At 60.5% G+C, this 16,605-nt stretch overlaps 1 protein-coding gene across 8 annotated transcripts; it reads left to right on the top strand.

Moving 5' to 3' along the window:
• Positions 1 to 222: 222 nt before the first annotated feature.
• On the top strand, positions 223 to 11,141 carry NFE2L1 (NFE2 like bZIP transcription factor 1). Of its 8 annotated transcripts, none has more exons than XM_054224442.1 (7): positions 223 to 337; positions 1,045 to 1,237; positions 1,655 to 2,166; positions 6,147 to 6,362; positions 6,966 to 7,055; positions 7,434 to 7,595; positions 7,931 to 11,141. In XM_054224442.1, exons 3-7 carry the CDS (start codon positions 1,657 to 1,659, stop codon positions 9,254 to 9,256), a joined length of 2,304 nt encoding a protein of 767 aa, XP_054080417.1. In that variant the 5' UTR covers positions 223 to 337; positions 1,045 to 1,237; positions 1,655 to 1,656; the 3' UTR covers positions 9,257 to 11,141. The 8 variants fall into 8 exon arrangements, with proteins under 8 accessions (XP_054080417.1, XP_054080415.1, XP_054080413.1 ...); XM_054224440.1 differs by having other exon boundaries at positions 228 to 300; positions 1,027 to 1,237; XM_054224438.1 differs by having other exon boundaries at positions 234 to 337; positions 1,027 to 1,237.
• The last annotated feature ends 5,464 nt before the right edge of the window (positions 11,142 to 16,605 follow it).

Genomic DNA, 16,605 nt, shown 5'->3' on the forward strand with positions numbered 1-16,605 from the left:
CTTCTCCGCTCCCATTGGCCTAGCGCCCGACCGCCGGGCCAAGCACAGCGGCCTGCGGCGCTGTGGGCGCGCCGATTGGCCGCTCGGCCTGCCCATCCAGGCGGCGGCGGGGGCGGGCGCAACGCCTGACCGCCGCTTGCCATTGGGCCGCCGCTCCCTCCCGCCTCCCCATGGCGGGCGCTGATTGGCGGCGACGCCGCGTGAGGCGGGAGGGGGGAGGTGGTTGGGCCAGGGCGGGGAGCGGGAGCGGGGCCGGCGGCGGCGGCGGCGGGGCCGGGAGCGAGCGGCGGCGGCGAGCGGGTAGCGGCGGGCGGAGGAGCCGGGACTGCGGCGAGGGGTGCGGGGGGCGCGGGCCGGGCCGGGGCTGGGCGACGCTGAGGGGCGCGGGGCGGGCGGCCATGAGGGGCCGGCGCTGAGGGGACGGCGAGGCCGCGCGCGGGGGGGCGGGTCACGAGGCGCGGGGGGGGTCTTAAAGGGCCCCGGGGGGGCTTAAAGGGCCCTGCGGGGGGGGGTGTGTCCCACCGGCCCCCACGCTTGGCAGCGCTGGGATCCCGGGAGGGGAGAACGGGCAGAGCCGGGGCCTTGGCGGCTCCTCCCGGGAGCCGCCCCGCCGGGCCGGGTGGGGCGAGCCCCGGAGCCCCCACCAGCGCGGGGGGTGGTCGGGGGTGTTTTGCCCCACCCCCGCCCCGAGAGCTGCTGGAAAGCGGGTTGAGGAGCGAAAGGGAGTCGGGGCTGGATTCCTTCAGAGAGAGGGGAAGTTGACGCACCGGCCTAAGAATAGCTCCGGGAGGGGAAGCACGGGCACTATTGTCACCAGAGGTAACCTCCGCCGGGGGGGGGGTGTGTGTGTGTGTGTGTCTGTGCCCCCCGCCCCGTGTCAAGAAAATCATCGTTCTGGAGTGAAATTGGCTCGGCTTCCCCGGGCCCCGCGCGTGGGGGACCCGCCGGTGTAGTAGGTCCATGTGCAATGTTTAGGGTGGTGTCTGTTCGGCGCGTTATCGCCTGCCCTCTCGGGTTGCGTTTCAGCCGCTGATGAAATTGCAGCCGGAGAGCGGAGGAGTCTTTGGACCTTCCCAACATCGGGACCTTTGAGTGGTAAAAGGCTCCTTCAGGAAGCTTCGCGGAGCAGAAGAGGGGAAGAAAAGAGCAGGCGGCTGTCGGAGGGAGCGGACCCCGTCCCGGAGTGTGGGGCATTGGGGGGGCGAGAGGAAGTCGCTGTATGTGGAGTTTTTGGACAGTAAGTCACGTGGATTTTGATGTAGCTGCATGGTCTGTGTTCCCAAACAGTTGCGAAGAAGAGGAAGGGGCGAGAGAGGGTGGAGGCTGTCATCTGGGGAGGGTTTGTTGCTTCTCGAGATTTAAATCTTTAATTACACTCTGCTGGCTGACCGGTGAGTTCCAGAATTTGAAAAGAAAAACAAAGTCGTCCTGAACCCAAAGTCTTGAATCTTCTTTGAACTTTTATCCTGTTTAGCGATAATTCGAATGCTGAAGTCGTTGCTTTATTTTGTTTGTTTAAAAGTGGGGCAGAGGAAAGACAAACCCAACCAACCTGTTGTGTGGAGAATTCATCTGACGCTGGGTTTTGGTGTTTTGTTTTTTGTTTTTTTTTAGTTCCCAAACCCTCCACCTGTTTTCTTTTCTCCTCTGCCAGAAATGCTTTCTCTGAAGAAATACTTCACTGAAGGCCTCATCCAGTTCACCATTCTGCTCAGCTTGATCGGCGTTCGCGTGGACGTGGACACCTACCTGAACTCGCAGCTCCCTCCTCTGCGGGAGATCATTCTTGGCCAGAGCTCTGCTTACACCCAGACACAGTTTCACAACCTGCGTAACACCTTGGATGGATATGGCATCCACCCAAAAAGCGTAGACCTGGACTATTACTTCACCGCTCGCAGGCTGCTCAACCAGGTGAGGGCCCTGGACAGGTTTCAGGTGCCCACCACTGAAGTCAATGCCTGGTTGGTGCACAGAGACCCCGAAGGCTCCGTGTCCGGCAGCCAGCCCAGCGCCGGCATCGCCCTAGAGAACGGCAGCGGCCTGCAGGATGGCAACAGTCCCGACAACGGGGTGAGGGAGAGTGGAGCAGAGCAGGGTTTTGGGGAAGAACTGGAAGATTTGGGAGCGGTGGCTGCCCCGGTGAACGGAGACCTGACCAAAGAGGTAGGCAGGACCTTCTTTCGCCTGTGGCGGGGGGGAAGGGTAGCCCTTGGGGGGGCTCGTGCGCTCTGGTACCCATCCGAGTGAGCGGTACTTTGTACGTTGTGGGTGTTTAGTGCCTGGGAAAAGTGGGTCCACACTTGGGAGTGGCGTAATACAAAAGGAGGGGGGTATGCGTGCCGTGGGTTTTTCCTTTTTGTTTGTTTTATTCTTGCTCTGAAAGTAATAGTGAAAGGAGAGGGAAAGGGTTGGGGTCATCGTCTCAACCTGTGTGCATAGCTTTGTGTTGTGAAACCGATAAAACCAGGCTGGGAAATAAACAGGGGCATTGGGTAACAGCCTCAGCCCAGGTGTCGAGCGGGTGGTTGGGTTACTTGGCTCTGGAGTTCATCCAGTGGCGATGTTTGTTGCTTGGTTTTCATCACAGACGGGTGGGGAGAGGTGAACTGGAAAGCGGGTGGCTTTTTTTGTTTTGTTTTTTTTTTTTTTTTTTTCTGTCTGAGTGCAACCTTTCGGAGGCTGTGATGCAATGCCGGGCCTCGAGAGCTGCTGCTCTTTTTCCTTTTTGGCACCGCTCTCTTTGTCACGGCATGTTCAGCGTCTCCCTGGCTGCCGCGTGGGGGATGTTAGTGCTGATTTGCAGCGTCGGGTCCTTTCCAGCGTCGCTCTTGTGTCTCGTAAATTGTATCTCGGAGGCGGCTGGGCATGGGGAGAGCCCAGCTCGACTGCTGTCACCCCTGTCCCCTGCGGCGAGGGGTGGTCAGCGTGGCAGGCGGCTGTCGCGGGTGCCAGGGGGCTTTTGTGGTGTCAGAGCAGCAGCAGGCAGGGAATGGCATGAGCAAAGCGGTGTGAAGGCCTGCGCGCCCGAGAGACAAAGGTGACGGTTGTTTGGGGTCTGGTATTGACAGAGGAGGAGCGGGATGCTGCCGTGGATGGTGCCTCGGCTGTACCTGCCAGCAGCTTTTCCCCTTCCCGGGGGAATCTCCCAGCTCCGGTGGTGCTGGGGCTGCGGGACAGAATGAAAATCCCACTCTGGGTTTGCAACCAGCGACCTTGGAGGTGTCAACGAGCGGAGCATCGGTCAGAGGGTCACAGAACACACAACTGTTCATGCATTCAGCTTTTTCCCTGATAAATGAGAGGGGTGATTCCCTGCCTTGGGAACGGGGAAGAATTTGATGAAATGCCGCGTACAAGGTCACGCGCAGCCCGTGGAAGACTCCGCTCTCCCTCCCTGGTCGTCTTGGCTGAGGGTGTTGGGTGTGGGGAGCCTTTCAAGCGCGGTGTGGAGAAACCGGGGTCGGGTTTTCGAGAGAAATGCTGCGGATTTGGGAGGCGAGAGGCCGCTGACACCGCTCTTTCCCAGCGGCCTCGTTATTTCTGTCTTTAAAACCCCAGTCCTGCGTTCGATGCTGTTGCAAACCCGTCCAGCTCGGGCTGGAATTGCTGAAGCGAAACCCCCAGGCGATGCCGGGAGGGAATCGTGCTCCTCCGGGGCAGGGTGGGGGGCTCAGGGTCTGCACCGTCCCCGCCCTGGGTCTCAGGCACCCGTCCTCTTCCTCAGGTCTCTATTTTCTATCTCTTTTTCCCCCAAATGCTTGGCTTGCAGGGGAGGGGAGGGTGTTACTGCACCTGCGAGGTGTGCAGGGCGCCAGGAACTCCCGTCCGCCGGCCCGCCTCGCGCGCCCGCGTCACGCTGTCACATCATCACGCCGCCACCCCGTCACGCCGCCCGCTCGTCCCCCCCCAGGGCCCCCAGCCGCGCTCGCCGCCGCTGTAACGCTTCAAAGCCCCGAGTCTTATTTCAAAGCATTTTTTGGGTTGTTTTTTTTTTTTTTGTATTTTTTTGCTGTCTTTGTCTGGAATCTTGGCTCCCCCACGGGAGACGCTGAGCAGCCGCCCAGCCCTTCCCATGGGAATTCAGTGCGGCTGCCTCTGGAAAGGCACCTGCAGGGCTCGATCCGGCCCCCCCCCCCCTTCCTGAGGTGGAGGATGATGATGGTGACAATATGCAGATGGCTTTAGGGCCGGGGTTTAAATTTTTCCATGACTTTCCCCGGCACTTAAAATATTGCAATTCCCCGCAGGCCAGGCGCAACCTTGCTCGGGGAATATGGCTGTTATTAATAATTTCAGGAGCTGGAGCTCGCCCTTGGGTGCGGTGTGGGGTTTGGGAGGGGGGAAGGGGGGAAGGGGGGGACTGCAGCAGAAATCAGCCAAAATGGGGGATTCAATTTTTAAAAAAATCTTTAATTTCTATTTTTTTTCTGAAATCCGTTCCTCGCTATCCTGGGTTTAATCCCTGGGACTTTTCCCTGCAGCATTGGGGGTGGGGACGGCGGGAGGCACCCGCTGCCCGGTGCCGTCTCCACAACAGCAGGATAAAAATACGCGGCCGACAGACATGTGATGAGCTGCTGGTGCTCAGCCCGGTGCCCCCCCCCGCTGCCCCCCGGCTGGGGACGGGGGCGGGGGGAGATCTCAGATCTCCTTACACTTGGCCTCGCCTCCCCAGCGCCCGTGGTTACCGCCCGCCCCCGGTGCCCGTTGTGAGGGACTGCGGGGGGGTGCGAGGAGCATCGAGGAGGTCCTACGGGGGGGTGGGGAGAGTCCCCTCCGGGCCCGGCCCTACCGGGGGAGGTGGCCGGGGTCTCCCGGGGGAGGGGGAAGCCAAGGTCACCCTGGCATGTCCGCCCTCCTGGGGGTGCTCCGGGCCGCCCCCCCCCCCCCCCCCCGGTGCGGCGCAGGGCGAGGCCGGGCCCGGGGCGGGGGGGGGGCGTCCGCGCTGCGCCAGGGCGGGGGAGCGGCCCGGTGGGCGCCGCGCGGCCGCTGCGCCGCTTCCCATTGGCCGAAGCGTCGCCCCCCCGTCGCCGAGGATTGGCCGGGGCGTTGTCCCTCCCCACCCCTCGCCGGCGCGGATTGGCGGAGCCGCGCCGCCGCCCGGGCGCGGGGGCGGGGTTTGGCGGCCCATTGGCCGGGCGGGGGGCGTGGCCCGGCGGCGCCGCATCCCGGCGGGGCGGGGCGGGGGCGGGGCTTGGCGCCGCCGCAGCCACGGTACCGGCGGGGGAGGGGCGGGCGGGGCGCGCCGCAGCCCGGCCCGGGCAGGGCGGCGGGAGCCGAGCCCAGCCGAGCCCGGCCCAACGGAGCCGGGGGTGGGGGGCGAGGCGAAGGGGGGCTCCTGCCGCCGCAGCCCCGGGGCCGCGGGCACCTGTGGCCGGTGGGGCGGAGCGGAGCGCGGCTCCCCCAGCCGCCGCCCCGACCGGCGATGCGTGCGCGGCGCCGCGCCCCGACCATCCCGCCCCTCCGGGGACCATGATCGGCGTGCGCCGCGGCCCGGGCGGCAGCTGGGGACATGAGAAAGGTACCGGGGGTCGCTGCCGGGGGAGGCGGGGGGAAGGGGGCGGCCGCTCCCCGGTGCCGCGGGGATGCTGCCGGCGGGGCGGGAGGTGGGGGAGGCGCGGCGGGGCGGAGGCCGGCGGCGGCCGGGGCGCAGGGCAGGCTGGATGGCCGGGGGAGGGCGGCGGGGGCGCTGCGGTCAGCCGTGGGGCGAGGGACAGCCCGGGGACGGCGAGGGGCAGCCCGGGGACGGCGGCGGCGGCGGCTGAAGTTGCATCAGGTGGGTGGAAATGCGGGGATTTTCCTACCGGCGCACCCCACCCCTTATGCAAATGGCCGGGATGGCACCACGGGCTGATGCAAGGCGGGCACGGCGCAGCCACCGCCGCGACGCGGGGCCCGGTGGCCCCAGCCGCCTCTGCCGGCGGTGGGCGGGCGGCCATGGGCGACGGGGAGCCGAGGGCCGGGCTCACCTCCCGCCATGCAGAGCCGCTCTCGGGAGGCAGAGCCCCCCCGGGGCGCCGAGGGAAGGCGGGCGGAGGTGCCCGGCGGGTGGGCTGCGGGTCAGCCCCGGCGGAGGCTGGGGGGGGATGTCCCTCGGGTGGGGACCCTGCCCAGGGCTGAAGGAAATCTGGTCTGTCTTTCAGGACATCGATTTGATTGACATCCTGTGGAGACAGGATATTGATCTCGGCGCTGGGCGAGAGATTTTTGACTACAGCCACCGTCAGAAAGAGAGCGAAGTGGACAAAGAGCTGAGCGATGGGAGGGAGCGCGGGGACAGCTGGAGGAGCGGAGGGAATGAGATCTTGGATAGAAACCTGCTAGTTGATGGAGAGACCGGGGAGAGTTTCCCTGCACAGGTAACACCCCTGGGCCGGCTGGGCTGGGGTCTGTGCCTGCGGGGATGCAGCGTTTCGGGCGTCCGTGCCCCCGCCGAGGCGAAGGGCCCTCCGTCCGTCTGTCGGGGCGAGCGGCATCGCGTGTGCCTTTCGTTGGGGATGTGCTGAGCCGCAGGATGAGGGTTTGCCTGGGGTGGACGAGAGGATTTGATGGTGGAAAAGAGCAAGGCAGGCTGCCTGCCGGGCCGGGCAGCCGCAGCCAGGCGGGCAGGGTAATGGCCGTGTCACCCTCGGCAGGACGCTGGGACGAGGGTGGCTGGTTCTCGCTGCGCCTTTTGGTTGTCTGGCAGAGGCGGTGGCGTGGGCAGGCGCAGAGTCCCCTCCAGCCTGTAGCCGAGTCCTTGCGCTGGCAGTAGGTGAGCAGAAGCAGCACGTTCCCTTTCCCCGCTGCGCTCAGGGGGCTGCTCCGAGGCTCTCTGGAGCGGGAGGATGGAGTCTGCGAAGCACTGGGTGGGGCCTCTGGCTCTTTTTGGATGCGCTGTAATAAAGCCCTGCTGTAAAGAGCTCATTTCTCATCACCTCCTCCCTAATCCCGGGGCTACGATTGCTTGTGTTTCACATCAGGTGCCTGGTGCGGAGGATCAGACAGCCCTGTCCCTGGAGGAGTGCCTTAGGCTGCTGGAGGCCACCTTCCCTTTCGGGGAGAATTCGGAGGTGAGCGCATGGGGCGACGGCTTCTGCCCCTCAGCAGATCCGGAGGTGGCGGCTCTCCTTCGCTCGCTCGCTGGGCTTTCCGTGCCTCTCGTACCCCTAACCCAGACCGCAGAACCGGCAGTAAATTGGGTTAGGCTGCTTAAGGAGGCTCCAGGCATCGTGCCTGCGAAACTAGCAGTGGGGGGGGGGGCGGGGGGTGGTCACAATTAATTAAAGACTTCTGGCTTTGCTTCTAATTAGTTCATAGTGAACTGTGGAGGAATAACTGCAACCAGTTTGCTTTGAACAAAGGAGAAGCGATTGCCCGCGCGGAGGTGGAAGGGCATTGGGGATTGCTGGCTCCCTCAGCCGGGGACTGACTCTGCCTCACGTGGTTAGTTCCCAGCTGCGGATGTCTCCACCCTGAGCGAAGCCGTGCCCGGCGAGAGCAGGTCCGCGGGCATCCAGACCAGCCTGCTGTCCCCTCTCCTCACCGAGACCGAGTCGCCCTTCGATCTGGAGCAGCAGTGGCAGGACCTCATGTCTATCATGGAAATGCAGGTGAGCTGGAGCGGGGGCTGCGGGAAGGCGTTTGCCCCTCCAGGCTCTCCTGAATTTAGGTTCGATGGCTGTCCCGAGCACCCGATTCCCAGACAATCGTGGTTTGGGGTCGGTCGCAGCCGCTTTGGTTTTCTCCCAGCCTTTGCGGTGACACCGTGTGTGGTTGCTGCTGCTGTCGCGTCCCTCCTGCGGCTGGCAGACGATGCCGGGCCGCTGGGGAGAGCTCCTGCCGTGGGATCTAGAAACATTGTCCGTACTCTTTTTGGCACACACCAGGAGCGAAGGCAGGGCCTGAGCGCGGCTCATTTACCGAGCTGTTTCGCGTCTCTTCCCAGGCTATGGAAGTGAACAACACAACCGCAGAAACCCTGTACAACGGCACGAGCGGAGACCTGCTGACTTCGAACTACAGCCTGGCCCCCAACACTCCCATCAATCAGAATGTCAGCCTGCATCAGGCCTCCCTGGGGAGCTGCTCGCAGGACTTCTCCCTCTTCAGCTCCGAAATCGAAAGCCCCTCCATGGCTAGCAGCTCGGCCCTGCTCCAGCTGGCGCCGGACAACTCCACCGGCCTCAACACCACCTTCAGCTCCACCAACTTGAGCGGCATCTTCTTCCCTCCGCAGTTGAACAGCACAGTCAACGAGACGGCTGGCCCCGAGCTGCCGGACCCGCTGGGCGGTCTTCTAGACGAAGCCATGCTTGATGAGATCAGCTTGATGGACTTGGCGATTGAAGAAGGTTTCAACCCGGTGCAGGCCTCGCAGCTGGAAGAGGAGTTTGATTCCGACTCAGGTCTTTCTCTGGATTCTGGCCACAGTCCTGCTTCTCTGAGCAGCTCAGAAGCCTCGTCCTCCTCCTCTTCTTCCTCCTCGTCCTCTTCCTCCTCCTCGTTTTCTGAGGAAGGAGCTGTCGGCTACAGCTCAGACTCTGAAAACGTGGACTTTGAAGAAGCGGAAGGGGCGGTTGGATACCAGCCAGAGTACAGCAAGTTCTGCCGCATGAGCTACCAGGACCCGTCGCAGCTCCATTACTTGCCTTACCTGGAGCACGTTGGCCACAACCACACCTACAACATGGCTCCGGGGGCCCTGGATCCCGAGGAGCCCAAACTGCCCAGCGCGGGGAAGAAGAGCAGCAAGGAGAAGCCGTCCGAGTTCCTGGATAAGCAGATGAGCAGGGACGAGCACCGAGCCAGAGCCATGAAGATCCCTTTCACCAACGACAAGATCATCAACCTGCCTGTGGAGGAGTTCAACGAGCTCCTCTCCAAGTACCAGCTGAGCGAGGCGCAGCTGAGCCTGATCCGCGACATCAGGAGGCGCGGCAAGAACAAGATGGCTGCCCAGAACTGCCGCAAGAGGAAACTGGACACCATCCTCAACTTGGAACGGGACGTCGAGGACTTGCAACGGGACAAGTCCAAACTGCTCAGGGAGAAGGTGGAATTCCTCAAATCCATCCGCCAGATGAAGCAAAAGGTGCAGAACCTTTACCAAGAAGTGTTCGGCCGCCTGCGGGACGAGAACGGCCAGCCCTACTCCCCCAGCCAGTACGCCCTGCAGTACGCCAGCGACGGCAGCGTCATTTTGATACCCCGCGCCGTGGCCGACCAGCAGGGCCGGCGGCAGGAGCGCAAACAGAAGGACCGGAGGAAGTGAAGGGACGGCACCGCGGGAGGAGTGGGACACTCGCTCAAGTGAGAACTGGAGAAGGGCTGAGCCTGGAAGTACTTTAGAGGAACTTTCATGCCTTCTTATCCGATATATCGTCTCAAAAAAAACAAAACAAAACAAAACGTGACTGCTGCCGGTCGGTGTGCGGGAGAGACTGCGGGACCTGCAGGCTGAGGTTTGAGGGCTCCCTGCGGGGAGGGACGGGGAGGAGCGGACCCCGCACTGCCCAGCCCGGCGCCTTCCACAACCTGGAATCCTTTGAGCGCAGGAACCGAGCCGGCATCGCCGGCCCTGAGATTGGCAGAGGTGGAAAAACTACTGTTAGGAACTGGCTTTAAATAAGAAAAGAGATTTAAGCAAATGAACTTAAAACAAGTTATAGGAGAGACATTTTTCTGAACTTCCAAAGTTCTGTGATTTCAGGTAGTTGGTTTTTTTTTCTTTTTTTTTCCCCCTTTTTTTTTTTTTTTTTTTCTCCTTTTCCTGAACCAGTTTTGACATCGGTGTGTGTGATTCAATCTGACTTAATTCCAGATTAACCGACATCCCTTCCTAGAGCAGACCAGTGCACACATGGAAACACAAGTGGTGTGACTTCCATTAACCCTTTCCAGTCTGGGGGGGGGGGGGGGCTCGCGGGAGAACCGTTACTGTACGTCTGGAGGAGCTGTGATGCCTTGGGGGGGCACGTAGAGCTTTAGGATTTTGGGGAGGGGTGTCTGGAGCTGGAGAGGGTTAAGAGAAGCGGTGTGATACGCGGTCCCCCACCACACTCAGAGCATGTCACTGCCGCCGGGCCAGCGCCGCTGAGCCGGCACACGCAGCAGCCTGCATGCAACCGCCGGCTTCTCCCACCGCCTGCCTGCGGAACTGCCTGGGGAGGAAGGTGAGGAGGAGGGTGGTCGTTCCCCCCGCCCAGTCAGCGTACAGCACAAGGGGAGCAGAGGGTTCCCACCCCAGGCCGTGGGCTTGTCACTTCTAGAAATTAGACAGCTGTTAGGATTCCTGTTTCTTAACCGCGCTTTGATTTTTTTAGGGCTTCCGCCCTGGTTTTTTCCCTATAGGGTCTAGAGTGCTTGTGTTGAGTAAAAGGGAGAAGCCCAACCGTTCAAAGCTGCTAAATGTTCTCTTTGCCATAAAGATTCAGTGTAACCGTGTGATCACATTATAGGATTCTCTTCTGTCCCTAGGTGTTGGTCTGACTTCCTTTGTTTTCAGGAGGGGGGTGGGGGTAGTGCCTTGATCACTGTCGGTCTCCGCCACGGAGACCATCCTAGAAGCTGTATTTACAATATAGCACAGCTGGGAGTGTACTGACTTTACCAGCAACCGAAAAAGCTTAAAAAAACAAAAAAAAAAAAAAAAAAAAAAGGCTTTTCCTAGCCAGTCCTGTGCATGTGATACGGGGTGAGGGCGGCACGTCGGAGGGAAGACTCGGGGTGGTAACTCAAGGGAAGGAAACCTGGGAATGCAGGAGGGAGGTCTGGAGCAGCCCCCGGCACGCCCCCCCGGGGGAGATGTGCGGCCGTGGGCGCGTTTCTCCAGGCTCCAGGGAAAGTAGTTGGATCTCGGAGCGCAGCGCGGGGGGTTCGGAGTGTTCGCTGTGGCACTGGACAGCGTGAGACAGACGCGCCGAGACCCAGCGGGGGTCTCGCATCCCATCTGCCTGAGATCCAACGGCTTTACTTACGCATGAGACGAAGCACAAGTGGTGGAGATGTGGGTGTGGGGAGGTTGGAAGGGAGCCCTGCGCGTATGTTTTAAATTATTTTCCTCTTAGAAACTTTTATTTTAATGATCTGTGACCTGTCAGGGAAAGAAGAGAGATTGTGTGAGCACAGGACAAAAATAAAATGGCTTATTCACTGTACGAGTATTTGTTTCATGGATTTATTTTTTTGTTTTGTTTTTGTAAAAGAGTAAGAACATCAGGGAAATGAAACAGCCTTTTCCCGTGGGTCCTTCTCACCCACAGCAGCTCCCAGTTCTCCTCTGTGGTGCGGAGCTTGGAGCAGGTCGGGTTTGCCTCCAGCCACGGTCTGGGGAGGGAGTTGCCGCTGTCCCGGCAGGTAACAGCCCGGGAGGGGAATAAAAGGCTCCGCGGTTGTGGGGAACAGCCAGCTCTGGCTCAGCCGCTTGGGTTTTTCCTTACTTCCCAACAGCATCTTCTCAACAAAGCCGAGGAAAAGTGTGTTTCTGGTTAAATGTGGAGCAAGTTGCGACTCCCTTGGCCAAAGCCGCCCAGGCCACCCGTGTGGGGCAGAGCCACCCCGGCACAGCCCCGGGCCCCTCCTTGCCGCTTCCCCTCCGGGTCCTGGGTGAGCGACCGGCATCGGCGCAGCTCGAAACCTCCCGTCCCTCTCGCAGCTGCCGCTGTTCCACCGGCCCCACCTTCCCCGCAGGTTTCGGCTGGAGCGCTGGGTACGGAGCCAAAGTTTATTCAATCCTGAGTGTATTTATACGGGGCTCTGCAGGCCGGCTCCTGCCCGTCCTCTCCCTGCGGGAGCGAGGAGACACAGCCCTTCGTCCCACTGCCTGGAGGGACCAGCGTTCGGAGCAGCGGAGCCGACGAGGGGCATTGTGGACCCCTCGGCTCAGCTTTTGGCTGCACCGTGGCCATCCCTGTGTGGGCTGGTGGCTCTGAAGGGCTGGCTACCAGCCGGCGGGCAGCTGCCAGGCCGGGGCTGGCTCCAGCCCCTGGTTTGCAGCCCCGTTTCCCCGGGGCAGGGCTCAGCGGAGCTCGCGTTGCGTCCAGCCGGGCTCAAGGGCAGCCCCTGACTTTGCTGCTCTTTTGTGTGGGGGATTGAGCGCAGGGAGCCCGGCCGGGCAGACCCCGGGGACGGGGACAGGCTGCTCTGAAGCCTCCGAACAGGGCAGGCGGGAGCCCAGGCCCCGCAGAAAAACATCACAAGCGCTCGGATGAATGAACTGGGGACGGAAAAACTGCTCCTGGGAACCGCTCACGCACCAGCAAGAGACTGGGCTGGTCCCGGCCCGCTGCACTTCAAAGAAGTACTTTGCGATGCCGTCCCTGTGGCTCAGCCCCCATCAGCTCCATGTCTTTTAGTTATAGACGCCTTTCTCTAAGGCTTTAATGCCCACCGCCGCCTTGGCGCTGCCTTTTCTCATCTGGCAGCATTATTCCATAGCAGTTCCCGCACCCCTACATCGAGTATTAAATAATCTGAGCCACAAAAGCCAGGCCGCCTGGCTGAGACGCCGCTTTGGGGGCACCAAAGCCTTGTGTCCGCCGGCCTTGGACACCTCCCGTGGCCGGACACGACCAGAAGAACCACCCAAAAGCGCGCTGCCGGCCCCGCTCTGCTCCCTGAGGGTCTTCCCCTGGCATTCCCATGGGACAAATGTCATTTTCCTGCGGATTAAACCTCTCTGTACAGGACTGTTAGAGTTCATCTGCTCCGTCTGCCGGAGTTGAGCCCAGGCCAGGCCACAGCTCAGCCAAGGGGAACGTGAAGCATTAAAACACACACTCCGAGGTGCTTCCTGTCTCTCTTCCTGGGCTCTAGGGTATTTATTTCAGATATTCCTTCAGGGGCTGTTTTAGACCATAACACCGGCTTGCAAAAAACCCCGCACGGATTCCCCCGCCCCGGTGATGCTGTGAGAAGGTTTCAGCCCTCCCCGTGGTCACTGTCCCCTCCCCGAGCGGAGCAGGGACACAGCAGGGGAGGACTCTCTGCTCTCCCTGGGTTCTGATCCCCCTGTGCTGCCTCCCCCCCGCAGAACGGGACCTTTTACTTCCCGGCTCCGCTCCCGCACTCACCCATCTCCCCGCTCCCGCACGAACCCCCCAGCAAACCCCCATCTCCCCATCCAGAGGCTACAGGTGAGCAAAGCGCCGGCCCCCAGCCTCCGCCGCGGCTTCAGCGCAGCAAAGCCCAAGCTGAGAACGAGCCTGACAAAATCCGTTCCCCTCTGGCTCCCTGCCCGTCAGAGCCCACGCCGGGCGGCCAAGCACCGGCCTCCTGCGGGCAGCGAGGAGGGGGCGGGCGAGACGGGCGCTTCGGCAGCTCCTCTCCTCCGCCGCTGTCACCCGTGTGTCACGCCATGCGCCGTCAGCGGCGCCGGCTGCCTGCCAGCCCCTAATCAGGTGAAGTGCAGACCTTTCATTCGCCGTAGCAGGAAGCACTTAGCCACCAGCGGGGCCTCCTCCCTCTGATCCCAGCCAGAGCCACGGCTCAGCGGCACTTTTAACTGGTGTCCGGCTGCCGCCCGAGCCCTCGGCGTGGTTTCTGCCGGTCTCCGCGGCGGAGGAGATGCCTCTGCCCTTCCCTGCCCGGCTTCTGCCAGCCCTGGACCACTAAGCCTGGGCGAGGACCACCTCACCATCATCGCCCACAGATGTCCGAGCACGAGGTGACCCATCCTGCTTACACAGCGCCACAGACAGAGACAACCGGTACCCAAAATCCTGCCTGCAGCTCACCAGGAGCCCCCTGGACCCGGTGCGTCCGCAGTCCCACCCCCGGGATGGAGCAACGCGCATCTTCCAGCTACCTGCTGCGATCCATCGATCGCCCGGGAGCCTCCCCGGGGAACCGCAGCCTTCTTACGTTCAATTAAGTGGACGATACCCCTTCCATCTCTAGCAATTAATACAGGTTTAATTGCTGCTCGTGCTGGCTGCTGGGGCAGGGCAGACATTTTGCCGTCCCACTGGGTACAGCCTGTGCTGTTGCGAATAACCCGGATTTCAACTGGCCGCGTAGTTTTGCAGCTCCAAGTGCCAGCAAGGGGCTGGCAGAGCCCCCGTTCAGCCCCAAACACCACCCAGAACCTGCCGGCCTCTCCCTGCTCCATCCTGCACCCTGCAAACACCCAGAAACCTCTGTGCTGGAACCACACTCCTCCTCCCTTGGCTTCAGCCCGCTCCGCCGTCCGTGCTACTGCTGAGCAGAGGACGGGTCTACTCTTCTCCAAGCACAAAGCTTATGGCCTTCAGCAAGTCCGCACCGAGACTCAAGCAAAGCCATCTCCATCTTCAGCCAAACGGTCACCAGAATCACAGAATCTTCAGAGCTGGAAGGGACCTCTGGAGATCATCCAGTCCCACTCCCCTGCTAAAGCAGGATCGCCCAGAGCACGTCACTCAGGGCTGCGTCCAGGCGGGGCTTGAAAATCTCCAGAGAAGGGGACTCCACACCCTCCCTGGGCAGCCTGTTCCAGGGCTCTGTCACCCTCACTGTAAAGAAGTTTTTCCGTGTATTTGAACGGAACTTCCTATGTTCTACCTTGTGCCCGTTGCCCCTCGTCCTGTTACTGGGAACCATTGAAAAGAGTCTGGCACCATCCTCCTCCAACGCACCCTTCAGATACTCGTATGCCATAAGGTCTCCCCTCGGCCTTCTCTTCTCCAGGCTAAAGAGTCCCAGCTCTCTCAGCCTTTCCTCAGAAGGGAGATGCTCCAGTCCCTCAATCATCTTAGTTGCCCTACGCGGGACCCGCTCCAGCAGTTCCCTGTCCCTCTTGAACTGGGGAGCCCAGAACTGGACACAGTACTCCAGTTGTGGCCTCACCAGTGCAGAGTAGAGGGGGAGAATGACCTCCTTCGACCTACTGGCCACACTCTTCCCTATGCAGCCCAGGATTCCATTGGCCTTTTTGGCAACAAGGGCACATTGTTGGCTCATGGATAATTTACTGTCTACCAGGACCCCCAGGTCCTTCTCCTCAGAACTACTTCCCAGCAGGTCCACCCCTAACCTGTACTGGTGCTTAGCATTCCTCCTCCCCAGGTGCAGGACCCTACACTTGCTTTTGTTGAACCTCATGAGGTTCTTCTCTGCCCAGCTCTCCGGCCCATCCAGGTCACGCTGGATGGCAGCACGGCCCTCCGGAGTGTCGGCCACCCCTCCCAGTTTGGTACCATCAGCAAACTTGCTGAGGATACACTCTGTCCCCTCGTCCGAGTCATTAATGAATATACTGAACAGAACCACTGCCAGGGCTTTAAAAACCCAGCCGTAAATGCAAAGTGACAGAGTCTGCTCGATGTTGGGATGAGAACTGAAGAAAAGGTCACTTACCCCACTGCCGGTGCCGGATCCCGGCTAGGAACACACGCGGCGCTCGCTCCCGGCTCAAGCAGCATCTTGCCGCATCAACGGAGGTCCCGAATCACAGCTCCTCCTCTTGTCTCCAGGGGCGAGACTCGACTCGGGCCTCTAGACACTAACCTCTAGGACACTGCTCTTCTCCAGATGGAAGTCAACACAAATCAGAACCTGCTGTCAGCTGCTCCAAAGCTCCTGCTGCTGTCGACACCCAGACGGGAGCCGCTGGCTAAGCGGGGCTGCGCCAGAGCTCCCCTCGCGGAGAGGGACCCACGGCCGCAGGCTAACTGCCCTCCGTCACCTGCGCTACACCTCGTCACTCACCTCCCGCACAAAGAGCTGGTAGAGAAGAAAAAAATCAGGATTATAAATCTAAAATTTTATTGAGACAAAAACTGACAGAGCTTGGTATGAAGTTAAAATCCAAACACGTACTTTACATTTAAACAACGTTTTCACAGAAACCTAAACACATGCTTTTAAAAAAAGGTTTGTACAATGCAAGTCTAGATACATACCACCCTACAAGGAGGTGCCAGGAGTCTGGTGGGGCTCATGACTCCAGACATTAAATAGTTCAGTATTCGTAATAAATCTGATTTGAAAAAAAACCCCCTCAGAAGGTTCAGGGTCACACATCCGGCTCCAGCACCAAGGTCTGGCCTCCTACAAACAATCACTTCTTATGGGAGAATATGGAATTGATTTTTTTTTTTTTCTTGTGCTGCTGTTGGTTTCCTCTCCCTCCCACAACTAAAGGGCTCCCAATGCTGCTGGCTGGACAGTCGAATTCGGGGGAGAAAAGGAACAAGTAGTCAAGCCTCTTTCCCCGCCCCATTTTGAGAAATAGCACCTTATAACGGAAAGAAGGGTAGAAAGGCTTTTAAAGGGTTAAAATCCATTCCCCCCCCGCACCCCACCCTCCCACATACAATGCATGTGTCAGTAACTGGCAGTTCTGGACAATACGAATCACAAGTTTGCATTTTCACAAGTCTCCCCTCATCCCCCCCCCTCCCCCCCCCCCCCCCCCCAAAAAAAAATTGCTCGCAGGGTTTTGAGGATCTTGGCTCCAAAGCTTTGGACATTCACAGTTTCAGTCTCACGTCACTGTCCTGTGTTCTGTCATCAATATTGGGTGCTTTTTTTTTTTCTGCCCCCCCCCCCCCCCCCCTTTTTTTTCTTTTCTGAATTCAGGTTCTAAAAAAGATCTGGAAATGATCTGAAACGTTGTCACCAGACCTCATCTCCCTCCCTCCC

Source organism: Rissa tridactyla, chromosome 19, assembly GCF_028500815.1.
Source record: "Rissa tridactyla isolate bRisTri1 chromosome 19, bRisTri1.patW.cur.20221130, whole genome shotgun sequence".
NCBI classification, from domain to species: domain Eukaryota; kingdom Metazoa; phylum Chordata; class Aves; order Charadriiformes; family Laridae; genus Rissa; species Rissa tridactyla.